This window comes from Pristiophorus japonicus, chromosome 15 (assembly GCF_044704955.1).
Source record: "Pristiophorus japonicus isolate sPriJap1 chromosome 15, sPriJap1.hap1, whole genome shotgun sequence".
In the NCBI taxonomy this organism is placed as follows: Eukaryota; Metazoa; Chordata; class Chondrichthyes; family Pristiophoridae; genus Pristiophorus; species Pristiophorus japonicus.
This window is the reverse complement of record NC_091991.1, coordinates 10710748-10724808: the sequence shown is the minus strand read 5'-3', so window position 1 is coordinate 10724808 and position 14061 is coordinate 10710748. Positions and strand designations below refer to the sequence as shown.

Genomic DNA, 14061 nt, shown 5'->3' with positions numbered 1-14061 from the left:
TACTTAAGGAGGTGGCCTTGGAAATAGCGGATGCATTGACAGTCATTTTCCAACATTCCATTGACTCTGGATCAGTTCCTATCGAGTGGAGGGTAGCCAATGTAACCCCACTTTTTAAAAAAGGAGGGAGAGAGAAAACAGGGAATTATAGACCGGTCAGCCTGACATCGGTAGTGGGTAAAATGATGGAACCAATTATTAAGGATGTCATAGCAGCGCATTTGGAAAGAGGTGACATGATAGGTCCAAGTCAGCATGGATTTGTGAAAGGGAAATCATGCTTGACAAATCTTCTGGAATTTTTTGAGGATGTCTCCAGTAGAGTGGACAAGGGAGAACCAGTTGATGTGGTATATTTGGACTTTCAGAAGTCTTTCGACAAGGTCCCACACAAGAGATTAATGTGCAAAGTTAAAGCACTTGGGATTGGGGGAAGTGTGCTGACATGGATTGAGAACTGGTTGTCAGACAGGAAGCAAAGAGTAGGAGTAAATGGGTACTTTTCAGAATGGCAAGCAGTGACTAGTGGGGTACCGCAAGGTTCTGTGCTGGGGCCCCAGCTGTTTACACTGTACATTAATGATTTAGACGAGGGGATTAAATGTAGTATCTCCAAATTTGCGGATGACACTAAGTTGGGTGGCAGTGTGAGCTGCGAGGAGGATGCTATGAGGCTGCAGAGCGACTTGGATAGGCTAGGTGAGTGGGCAAATGCATTGCAGATGAAGTATAATGTGGATAAATGTGAGGTTATCCACTTTGGTGGTAAAAACAGAGACAGACTATTATCTGAATGGTGACAGATTAGGAAAAGGGGAGGTGCAACGAGACCTGGGTGTCATGGTACATCAGTCATTGAAGGTTGGCATGCAGGTACAGCAGGCGGTTAAGAAAGCAAATGGCATGTTGGCCTTCATAGCGAGGGGATTTGAGTACAGGGGCAGGGAGGTGTTGCTACAGTTGTACAGGGCCTTGGTGAGGCCACACCTGGAGTATTGTGTACAGTTTTGGTCTCCTAACCTGAGGAAGGACATTCTTGCTATTGAGGGAGTGCAGTGAAGATTCACCAGACTGATTCCCGGGATGGCGGGACTGACATATCAAGAAAGACTGGATCAACTGGGCTTGTATTCACTGGAGTTCAGAAGAATGAGAGGGGACCTCATAGAAACGTTTAAAATTCTGATGGGTTTAGACAGGTTAGATGCAGGAAGAATGTTCATAATGTTGGGGAAGTCCAGAACCAGGGGTCACAGTCTAAGGATAAGGGGTAAGCCATTTAGGACCGAGATGAGGAGAAACTTCTTCACCCAGTGAGTGGTGAACCTGTGGAATTCTCTACCACAGAAAGTTGTTGAGGCCAATTCACTAAATATATTCAAAAAGGAGTTAGGTGAAGTCCTTACTACTAGGGGGATCAAGGGGTATGGCGAGAAAGCAGGAATGGGGTACTGAAGTTGCATGTTCAGCCATGAACTCATTGAATGGCGGTGCAGGCTAGAAGGGCCAAATGGCCTACTCCTGCACCTATTTTCTATGTTTCTATGTTTTTATGAAAGGCCCCTTGGGGAAGAGTGACCATAATATGGTAGAATTCTTTATTAAGATGGAGATTGACACAGTTAATTCAGACACTAGGGGTCTGAACTTAAGGAAAGGTAACTTCAATGGTATGAGACGTGAATTGGCTAGAATAGACTGGCAAATGATACTTAAAGGGTTAACAGTGGATAAGCAACGGCAAACATTTAAAGATTACTTGGATGAACTTCAACAATTGTACATCCCTGTCTGGAGTGAAAATAAAATGGGGAAGGTGGATCAACCGTGGCTAACAAGGGAACTTAAGGATAGTGTTCCAAGGAAGAGGCATATAAATTGGCCAGAAAAAGAAGCAAACCTGAGGTCTAGGAGAAATTTAGAATTCAGCAGAGGAGGACAAAGGGTTTAATTAGGAGGGGGAAAATGTGAGGAAGCTTGCCAGGAACATAAAAACTGACTGCAAAAGCTTCTATAGATTTGTGAAGAGAAAAAGATTAGTGAAGACAAACGTAGGTCCCTTGCAGTCAGATTCAGGTGAATTTATAATGGGGAACAAAGAAATGGCAGACCAGTTGACCAAGTACTTTGGTTCTGTCTTCACGAAGGAAGACACAAATAACCTTACGGAAGTACAAGGGGACCAAGGGTCCAGTGAGGAGGAACTGAAGGATATCCTCATTAGGCGGGAAACTGTGTTAGGGAAATTGATGGGATTGAAGGCCGATAAATCCCCAGGGCCCAATAGTCTGCATTCCAGAGTATTAAAGGAAGTGGCCATAGAAATAGTGGATGCATTGATGATCATTTTCCAACAGTTTATTGACTCTGGATCAGTTCCTATGGACTGGAGGGTAGCTAATGTAACACCACTTTTTAAGAGGAGGGAGAGAGAAAGCGGGTAATTATAAACCGGTTAGCCTGACATCAGTAGTGGGGAAAATGTTGGAATTAATCATTAAAGATGAAATAGCAGCGCATTTGGAAAGCAGTGACAGGATCGGTCCAAGTCAGCATGGATTTATGAAAGGGAAATTATGCTTGACAAATCTTCTGGAATTTTTTGAGGATGTAACTAGTAGAATGGACAAGGGAGAACCAGTGGATGTGGTGTATTTGGACTTTCAAAATGCTTTTGACAAGGTTCCACACAAGAGATTGGTGTCCAAAATCAAAGCACATGGTATTGGGGGTAATGTACTGACGTAGGTAGAGAACTGGTTGGCAGACAGGAAGCAGAGAGTCGGGATAAATGGGTCCTTCTCAGAATGGCAGGCAGTGATTAGTGGGGTGCCGCAGGGCTCAGTGCTGGGACCCCAGCTATTTACAATATACATTAATGATTTAGATGAAGGAATTGAGTGTAATATCTCCAAGTTTGCAGATGACACTAAACTGGGTGGCGGTGTGAGCTGTGAGGAGGACGCTAAGAGGCTGCAGGGTGACTTGGACAGGTTAGGTGAGTGGGCAAATGCATGGCAGATGCAGTATAATGTAGATAAATGTGAGGTTATCCACTTTGGGGCAAAAACACAAAGGCAGACTATTATCTGAATGGCAGCAGATTAGGAAAAGGAGAGGTACAATGAGACCTGGGTGTCATGGTTCATCAGTCATTGAAAGTTGGCATGCAGGTACAGCAGGCAGCGAAGAAGGCAAATGGTATGTTGGCCTTCATAGCTAGGGGATTTGAGTATAGGAGCAGGGAGGTCTTACTGCAATTGTACAGGGCCTTGGTGAGGCCTCACCTGGAATATTGTGTTCAGTTTTGGTCTCCTAATCTGAGGAAGGACGTTCTTGCTATTGAGGGAGTGCAGCGAAGGTTCACCAGACTGATTCCCGGGATGGCAGGACTGACATATGAGGAGAGACTGGATCGACTGGGCCTTTATACACTGGAGTTTAGAAGGATGAGAGGGGATCTCATAGAAACATATAAGATTCTGACGGGACTGGACAGGTTAGATGCGGGAAGAATGTTCCTGATGTTGGGGAAGTCCAGAACCAGGGGACAATCTAAGGATAAGGGGTAGGCCATTTAGGATTCAGATGAGGAGAAACTTCTTCACTCAGAGAGTTGTTAACCTGTGGAATTCCCTACTGCAGTGAGTTGTTGATGCCAGTTCATTGGATATATTCAAGAGAGTTAGATATGGGCCTTACGGTTAAAGGGATCAAGGGGTATGGAGAGAAAGTGGGAAAGGGGTACTGAGGGAATGATCTGCCATGATCTTATTGAATGGTGGTGCAGGCTCGAAGGGCCGAATGGCCTACTCCTGCACCTATTTTCCACTGTTTCACTTCAGAGTGCAGAGTGACATGATTGGGTCCCAGGAGAGACGTGGGTTCGGGGCCCAGAAGAGCCGAGGGCCCGGGCCAGCACACACTGCGATATATGTGCGCACTAGGTCCGTGCAGCAGAGCTGGTCTCCAATAGTCTTGGTTAATTCTTGCCACTGGAACAAGACCTAGCTCTGTCAAGCCCGTGTGGTGACTGGTGTGCAACGGCCACCACACGTTAAAAAAATCCACACACAGGCATCTTCCACCTTTCAGGATGTAGTTCGGGACCTGGAATATTAGGTCCTTCATTGAAACACCTGTGAACTCATCCCTTTTTGGTATGGAAGCAAGTCATCCTCGATACAGAGGGACTGCCTACGATGATGATGACTCCACTGTACCCGATCCCAGACTCTTTGGGACCAAGAAGGGTGCCTATACAAATATCATGTCATCCCAACTCAATAAAATTGGCAATTTTTTCAATTGGCAAGCTAATTCTTTAATGTCCATTTTTACAGTTTTCCGTTGATTTTATTTATAGTGTTTAAAAAAAGGTGGAGAAAATCCAAGATTGAGGTTCCCAGGGAAATTCAAAGAAAAACAGTAAAAGTCAGTTTTTATTATGAACATTGTTAAAACTTAAGAAAACAAGCAAGGGATTTAAAAAAAAGGTAGTCAGGCTAAACTATAAACCACAATTATTGACATGGTTCAGAGTCTCACCATCAAACTCTCATTTTAATAGTTAAAAAAACTGAAAGATTAAAGAATCTGTTTATTGTAGTGTCTCCAGCCACCAGGATGGTGGAAAAAAAAATTGTTGGGAAATTACGCACTGGGAACATTTGTGATCTTGCTTTTATTGTTGATTGGTTTTGTGTGGAACCTTGGAGGCCTTTGATTGATGACCTCAGCAACAACTTGCGTTTATATAGCGCCTTTAACGTAGTACTGCTCACTATTCCGGGATCATTCTGCAATGCAAGGTAACCTCCAGCTACTATTAACCATCTTCTTAAACTCCTCTCCACCAAGTGTTTGTCTCACAGATTGAGACCATCCAATCAGCTGCCTCCCTTCCTTCCCCTAGCCCACAGGGCCAAACTTCCTCTGAGGCTACCCCCTGCCCTAGCCCTGAACTCGCATCTTTCTCCAGTTTCTCTCCGATCCCCCCTCTGGACCTTTTCATACTCTTCTTGTCCATGAGACCCACATGGTACATCAGTCATTGAAGGTAGGCATGCAGGTACAGCAGGCAGTGAAGGCGGCAAATGGCATGTTGGCCTTCATAGCGAGAGGATGAGTATAGGAGCAGGGAGGTCTTGCTGCAGTTGTACAGGGCCTTAGTGAGATCACACCTTGAGTATTGTGTGCAGTTCGGTCTCCTAATCTGAGGAAGGACATTCTTGCTATTGAGAGAGTGCAGCGAAGGTTCACCAGACTGATTCCTGGGACTGACAAATGAAGAAAGACTGGATCGACTAGGCTTATATTCACTGGAATTTAGAAGAATGAGAGGGGATCTCAGCAGCATATAAAATTCTGATGGGATTGGACAGGTTAGATGCAGGAAGAATGTTCCCAATGTTGGGGAAGTCCAGAACCAGGGGTCACAATCTAAGGATAAGGGGTAAGTCATATAGGACCGAGATGAGGAGAAACCTTTTCACCCAGAGAATTGTGAATCTATGAAATTCTCTACCACAGAAAGTTGTTGAGGCCAGTTCGTTGGATACATTCAAAAGGAAGTTAGATGTGGCCCTTACAGCTAAAGGGATCAGGGGGTATCGAGAGAAGGTAGGATTGGGCTACTGAAGTTCCATGATCAGCCATGCTCCTGCACCTATTTCCTATGTTTCCTGCTCCCTTGACCCTATTCTCACTAAACTGCTGACCACTCAACTTCCTTTCCTGGCTCCCACGTTAGCCAAAATTGTTAACGGTTCTCTCTCCTCAGGTACTACATAAGAAATAGGAGCAAGAATAGGCCATACGGCCCCTCGAGCCTGCTCCACCTTCAATAAGATCATGGCTGATATGATCATGGACTCAGCTCATTCCCTGCCCGCTCCCCATAACCCCTTATTCCCTTATCATATAAAGAAACTGTCTATTTCTGTCTTAAATCTATTCAATGTCCCAGCTTCCACAGCTCTCTGAGGCAGCAATTTCCACAGATTTACAACCCTCGAAGAAATTCCTCCTCAGCTCAGTTTTAAATGGGCGGCCCCTTATTCCAAGATCAGGCCCTCTAGTTCTAGTCTCCCCATCAGTGGAAACATCCTCTCTGCATCCACCTTGTCAAGCCCCCTCATAATCTTATACGTTTCGATAAGATCACCCCTCATTCTTCTGAATTCCAATGAGTAGAGGCCCAACCTACTCAACCTTTCCTCATAAGTCAACCCCCTCATTCCTGGAATCAACCTAGTGAACCTTCTCTCAACTGCCTCCAAAGCAAGTATATCGTTTTGTAAATATGGAAACCAAAACTGCACACAGTATTCTAGGTGTGGCCTCACCAATACCTTGAAGAGCTGTAGCAAGACTTCCCTGCTTTTATACACCATCCCCTTTGCAATAAAGGCCAAGATACCATTGGCCTTCCTGATCACTTGCTGTACCTGCATACTATCCTTTTGTGTTTCATGCACAAGTACCCCCAGGTCCCGCTGTACTGCAGCACTTTGCAATCTTTCTCTATTTAAATAATAACTTGCTCTTTAATTTACTGTCCCCCCCTCTCCTTCAAATCTGCCGACATCACCCCTCACCTTAAAAAACCCACCCTTTATCCCAACCTCCCTTTCCACTCCAAAGTCCTCGAACGTGTTGTTGCCTCCCAAATCCACGGCCATCTATCCCAGAACTCCATGTCGGAAAACCCTTCAATCAGGTTTCCTGCCACAGTACTGAACCAGCGCTCATTAAAGTCACATATGACATCTTTTGTGACTGTGACAAAGGTAAACTATCCCTCCTCATCCTGTCTGAAGCCTTTGACACGGTTGAACACTCCATCCTCCTCCAACGCCTCTCCACCATCGTCCAGCTGGGTGGGACTGCACTCGCCTGGTTCCATTCTTATCTATCTAATCGTAGCCAGAGAATCACCTGCAATGGCTTCTCTTCCCACTCCCGCATCGTTACCTCTGGTGTCCCCCAAGGATCTGTCCTTGGCCCCCTTCCTGTTTCTCATCTATATACTGCCCCTTGGCGATATCATCTGAAAACACGGTGTCAGTTTCCACATGTATGCTGACGATACCCAGCTCTGCCTCACCACTTCTCGACCCCTCCACGGTCTCTAAATTGTCAGACTGCTTGACGGACATCCAATTCTTGAACGAGCAGAAATTTTCTCCAATTAAATATTGGAAAGACCGAAGCCATTGTCTTTGGACCCCACCATAAACTGCATTCCCTAGCCACCAACTCCATCCCTCTCCCTAGCATCTGCCGGAGGCTGAACCAGACTATTCGCAACCTAGGATTCATATCTGATCCTGAAATTAGCTTCTGCCCACATATCCGTGGCATAACCAAAACTACCTATTTGCACCTCCGTAACATCGCCCATCTCCGTCCCTGCCTCAGTTCATCTGCTGCTGAAACCCTCATGCCTTTGATACCTCTAGACTTGACCACTCCAAACACACTTCTGGCTGGCCTCCCACATAAAACTTGAGGCCATCCAAAACTCAGCAGCCTGTGTCCTAACTCGCACCAAGTCCCGCTCACCCATCATCCTTGTGCTCGCTGACATACATTGGCTCCCGGTTGAGCTACTCCTCGATTTCAAAATCATCCTGGTTTACAAATCCCTCCATGGCCTTGCCCCTCCCTTTCTCTGTAATCTCCGACAGCCTCACAACCACCCAAGATCTCTGTGCTCCTCAAATTCTATCCTCGAGCATTCCTGATTATAATCGCTCAACCATTGGTGGCCGTGCCTTCAGCTGCCAAGCCCCAAAGCTCTGGAACTCCCTCCCTAAACCTCTCCGCCTGTCTTTCTTCCTTTAAGATGCTCCTTAAAATCTACCTCTTTGCCAAGCTTTTGGTCATCTGCTGTAATTTCTTCTGATGTGGCTGTCAAATTTATTTTGTGTGTCTTATAACTCTTCTGTGAAGCACCTTGGGACGTTGTACTACGTTAAAGGCGCTATATAAATACAAGTTGTTGTTGTTGCCACCAAGTACGACATTCCAAGGCGCATCATTGAGCCAGGAGATATTAGGACTTTTGATCAAAGAGATAGGTTTCAAGGAGCATCTTAAAAGGAGGAGAGGCAGAGAAGTTTAGGAGGGAGTTCCAGAGCTTGGGGCCCAGGCAGAAGGCACAGCCACCGATGGTGGAGCGATTAAAATTGGCCGTGCGCATGATGCCAGAACTTGAGGAGCGGAGAGATCTCAAAAGGTGTTGCTGGGCTGGAGGAGGTTACTGAGATAGGGAGGGGGCAAGACCATAACAAAAAGGTGAAAACGTTTAAAACGAGGCATTGTCAGACCAGGAGCCAATGTAGGTCAGTGAGCATGGGGGGGGGGGGGGGGGGGGGGGGGAAAAGAGATGGGTTACCTCAGTCTGCAGGGGATTATCGGTGTGCTAACTGTCAGGGCCCAACTCCCTATCGAGGAATGAGGGGCAGATGTTGCCGTAAATAAAAATACTCCTCACTGCAGGACCCAAGGATGATCATGTTCGTTCCCCCTTCAAACAAAACCCGCACCTCTTTAGTGCTGCATGTTGTTCCCAAAGATGAGTGCAGGGAGATTAGTACGGTCCGTATAGCACGCGCCAAGTGCCAAGAGCATGGATGAAAAGCGTTTCATCGCCGGGACTGGTCTATTTTTGGGGTATTTCAGTGGTTGGAGAGACGGGGGAAGCGAGGTGGTGGTGGTTGGGGGAGAAGATGGGAAGGAGTCAGTTTTTATCCACACACTACACAAAAACAATATCCAGGAATTAGCTGGTGGGAATCTGTAAAAAAAAAAAAACATTTTAGTGATTGCTACCAATTTAGGCTTGAAAAGTTAAGAGTTTTCAAACTGGACGTCCAATCAAATGAATGGGTAAGATAGTTGGAGGTAATCCACAACCAATCACAGAAGATACAGGTTTAAGATAATTGGCAAGAGAACCAGAGGCGAGATAAGGAGACTTTTATTTATTACGCAGCGAGTTATGATCGGGAACGCGCTGCCTGAAAGGGCGGTGGAAGCAGATTCAACAGCAACTTTCAAAAGCAAAATGGATATAGATTTGGAGAAAAATTTGCAGCATTGTGGGGAAAGAACATGGGGGGGGGGGGGGGGGGGGGGAAAGAGATTAATTGAATCGCTCTTTCAGAGCTGGCACAAGCACGATGGGCCGAATGGCCTCCCCCTGCGCTGCAGGATTCAATGTACTCTCCCATCCACTATTTTATGCTGCCCCCCCCCCAGCATTCAATTCCCAAACTTGAACACAAGTCACTGCACAGAATATTTGGCCAGTCAGAGGTTTTATGCCACGATAAAACATTTAGTTTTATTTTAGAAAAATGATCTACTCCGACTCTCTTGTCCCATGTTAAATTGAACACTCACGGCATTTAAAGACAAAAAAACCCCAAAAGAATCACACACTCCTACTTTGATTTTGAAGTTTAACAGCTAGTGATCAGCCATGATCTTATTGAATGGTGGTGCAGGCTCGAAGGGCCGAATGGCCTACTCCTGCACCTATTTTCTGTTTCTAGATTAAGTAAAGTAAGCTCATTAACCTCGAAGGCATCCCTCAGCCAAAGCGTAACCGGTCTCCAAGAACAAACCTCCGTTCGAAGAAAGTTATGTTTTATTAGTGTTTGATATGATCACAAACAGGAAGTTAATACAAACAAAAAGGACAACTTTTCCTGATGCAGAAAATATCAACCCTTTCCATTAAAAGAGACCAGTTAAACAGTAAAGTTAATCCAATGCAGAAAAACCCACCCACATAAATACAAATGAATTTAAAAAAACGGAGTGAATGGAGAATTCTGTGGAATAAGTGGTTCTTGTACAATATATATTATAAGACCTCTGGGGTGGGGGAAATCGTAGCCGCGGTCATTGCAGTCTCTTGCAGTAGGTAGAAATGAACCAAACAAGATTTTTCACTGTCTACACTTCAAGGCTTCAACCAACCTGAAGAAAGAAAAGTGCCAAATTAATGTATTAGAAATCTTACAGCTCCGCGCACAACCGGATCAACTTTTCCTCGTTCATAAACCCCCACGTCCACACTTACAATGGAAACTGGCTACGCTGGAACACAATTCCTGCTTAGGGAGGGTGGCTGCAGTGCCACCACTGGCAGGAACATGCAATGACAGTGTGACATGTTTACATACAGTTTATCATAAATATGGACATAGGAATTTAAGATGCAAATGTAAAAATAAGACAGACTTTATGCATCTTTAAATGGGGGCTGAATTTTGTCTGCAAAATCTGCCCCAATTGCCCACCTGCATCTTCTAACCCATTTTACTCGATTATTACAGAGCAACACACACATCCTACGAATTAATAAAAAAATGCTGGAGGTGCCGTCTTTCCAATGAAATATTAAACCGAGGCCTTGTCTGCTCTCAGGTATACATAAAAGATCCCACGGCACTACTTCGAAGCACAGGAGAGTTATCCCTGGTGTCCTTGCCAATATTTATCCCTCAATCAAAAATCATTAAAAAACAGATTATCTGGCCATCATATTGCTGTTCGTGGGAGCTTGCTGTGCGCAAATTGGCTGTCGCATTTCCTACATTACAAAGGTGCTTTGGGACATCCTGAGGTGGTGAAAGGCGCTATAGAAATGCAAGTTCTTTCTTTAATTGGCTGAAAAACTGTGTCAATGCATCAGATCTTGAAAAAGTTTAATCTGTTTCCAACATTGGGGGTGGCAGGGTCAAACCTACGTTTTTACTGACTAGAGTTGACCCACACCTGGAAGTGTGAATGGCCAGACTGAAGTGATCAGTTGCTGGGTGCCAAAAGGACCTCTCTTCAGATCTTCAGCTGGAGAGTGATAATGCGGCTTAAATAGCTCGGGGGTGCGAGGGCAGGTCACAGTATGGCTCACACAAACCGCTGTGACAGTTCTCCCCACGTACAATGGTCCATCATTGCTGCAATAGGCCGGTCCACCCTTTACTGGCTGCTGGATCTTTCCCCGAATAAAATCACTGACGTTTGCATTTCTGCAATACCTCTCGCGTCTTAGCCAATTAATTGTGTGTGTGTGAAACGTAGGTACTGTGGTTTTGTAGCATAAATGTCTAGATAATCTACTTTAGTGGTGCTGGTTATAAGAACAAGAGTGGGCCATTCAGCCCCTCGAGCCTGTTCTGTCATTCAATTGGATCATGAATGATCTGCATCTCAACTAATCCACCTGCCTTGGTTCCGTAACCCTCAATAAAAATCCACCAATCGCAGTTTTGAAATTTTCAATCGGAGGGGGGTGGGAAGAGGAGGGCGGTGGGCAGATTCCGGATTTCCATCACCCTGTGTGTGAAGAAGTGTTTCCAACAGTCTGGCTCTAATTTTAAGGTTCTGCTCCCTTGTTCTGGACTGCCCCCACCAGAGGAAAGTTTCTCTCTATCTACCTTATCGAATCCTTTAATCATCTTAAGCATATCAATTAAATCATCCCATAATCGTCCACTCTCTCAGGAATACAAGTCTAGTCTTGCAATCTATCCTCAAATTTAACCCTTTTAGCACCAGCATCAGGCTCCCCCCTTCAGACCAGTATCTTCTTCCTGAGGTGCAGTTACGGCAGATGAGGTCTCGCCAAAGCTTTTTATATATATAGTTGAGGGATAAATATTGAGAAGACCGCAGGCCATTCACGCAATATTTTATGTCCAACTGAACAGGTAGACGAAGCCTCAGACAGTGCCACACTCCCTCGGTGCCGCACTGGGAGCGCCGGAGCTCAAATCCTGCAGCTTAAACCCATGACCTTTTGACTCAAGAGGCGAGAATGGCACCCTCTGAGCCAGTGCCACTGAAAGGTTTCCTCGTGTGTCCCTGTATTAATTCAATTACCAGTCCATAGCCTCGTCCAGTCCAACACCTTTCGTTGCAGATGTCTTGAATATCTGCCACTTCCGATCCTTCATAGCTGGCAGACCGAGTGCGTTGGCGACCTCTGTGGGAGTCATGGCCAGTTCCATATCCTGCTTATTCGCAAAGACAACGAGAACTGCCTTCTTTAGCTCCTCCTCCTGCAAGCAAACACATCGTCCATGATCAACTACACCTTTTAACGGTCGTGGGGAGAAAAAAAAAAGGCAAATTTCATGGAGGGAAGGATGGTTAAATGTAGCAGAGTAAAACAAAAAGCTACTTCAGTGCTTAGATTCTGAAACAAGGCCAAGTGGTCCTGAACATTTTCAAGGAACTGCTACCTTTCCATGGTTTATGGACCACGGCTATTTGGCACAGCATGATCTGTACGCCCAATGCTGTAGAATGCCTGATGAGAACAAGGTATTCCTAAAGTTCAAGTACCCAAACACCCTCCTCTCAGAGAGAGACACACAGAGAGAGAGAGAGAGAGAGAGAGAGAGAGAGAGAGAGAGAGAGAGAGAGAGAGAGGGAGGAGAGACACACACACACACACACACCAATTTAGCAGGCTCGAAGGGCCGAATGGCCTACTCCTGCACCTATTTTCTATGACACACACACACACACACACACACACACACACACACACACACACAGAGAGAGACAGAGACGAGTTAGAAACATAGAAAATAGGTGCAGGAGTAGGCCATTCGGCCCTTCGAGCCTGCACCGCCATTCAATGAGTTCATGGCTGAACATGCAACTTCAGTACCCCATTCCTGCTTTCTCACCATATCCCTTGATCCCCCTAGTAGTAAGGACTACATCTAACTCCTTTTTGAATATATTTAGTGAATTGGCCTCAACAACTTTCTGTGGTAGAGAATTCCACAGGTTCACCACTCTCTGGGTGAAGAAGTTTCTCCTCATCTCGGTCCTAAATGGCTTACCCTTTAACCCACAAGAACAGGACGCTTTGGTCTGTGGCCATGGTTCCCATTTCATTGGCCAAACAGTTGAAGTGTTAGACCTGTTCTGGGATTCTGACCGTCTATCTTGTTGCAAAATTTGGTAGATTGATTTCGTTTTTAAAACAACTCCAAAATCACATCCGACCCCAGAATTTTGAATTCAGCCAATTAAATCAGCTCACAACAGGAGGTTGGTGGGTCACAGAATCAAGGCAAGACAGCGATCAGCCAGAGTGAAGTTAGAGATCGCCCACTAAAAAACCAGAGTTCCCGATAAGACTTTAAATTCAAAGAATTGCCCAAAATAACCTTTAACGCCAGGCTGACATACATTGTCGATTAATAAATTGGTGCATTGAAAACAATCTGCCAATCTTTTGAAGAGCACAAGATTCTTGCAGTATTAAATAGGGATGGGATTTTCTTTAAAAGTGGGGCAGTTTGTCACAAAGAACGAACTTACTAACTTGCATTTATATAATGCTATTTAAGACCTCAGAATGTCCCAAAGCGATTTACAGCCAATTAAGTACTTTTTGGGAAGTGTAGTCACTGTTGTAATGTAGGAATGCAGCAGCCAATTTGCACACAGCAAACTCCCACAAAATCATCATCATCATAGGCAGTCCCTCAAATCGAGAATGACTTGTTTCCACGTCAAAAAGTTCACAGGTGTTTCAATGAAGGACCTAAAATTCCAGATCCCGAACTAAATCCTGAAGGGTGGAAGATGCCTGTGCGTGGATTTTTTTAATGTGGGGTGACCGTTACACACCAGTCACCACACGGGCTCGACAGAGCTAGGTCTTGGTCCAGTGGCAAGGATTAACCAAGACGACTGGAGACCAGCTCTGCTGCACGGGCCTAGTGCGCACACATATTGCAGTGTGGGCTGGCCCGTGCTGCTCCTGAGCTCTCGCCTCTTCTGGGCCCCGAACTCCCAGTGCAGTGCTGAGGGAACGCCGCACTGCATGAGGTGCCGTCTTTCGGATGGGACGTTAAGCCAATGCTCTCTCGGGTGGATGTAAAAGATCCCATGGCCACTATTTCGAAGAAGAGCAGGGAAGTTTATCCCTGGTGTCCTGGGCCAATATTTATCCCTCAATCAACATAACAAAAAAACATTATCTGTTCATTATCACATTGCTGTTTGTGGGAGCTTGCT

General features: G+C 45.4%; 1 protein-coding gene across 1 annotated transcript in view; it reads right to left on the bottom strand.

The window, feature by feature from the left end:
* Positions 1 to 9309: 9309 nt before the first annotated feature.
* Positions 9310 to 14061, bottom strand: part of arl1 (ADP-ribosylation factor-like 1) — a 28690-nt gene continuing 23938 nt past the window's right edge. Inside the window, exons 5-6 of the mRNA XM_070900142.1 lie at positions 11902 to 12080; positions 9310 to 9993 (exon numbers count right to left, since the gene is read on the bottom strand). Of these exons, the coding sequence (XP_070756243.1) occupies positions 9963 to 9993; positions 11902 to 12080 (210 nt within the window). The 3' untranslated portion in view covers positions 9310 to 9962. The remainder of the gene's footprint in view (positions 9994 to 11901; positions 12081 to 14061) is intronic.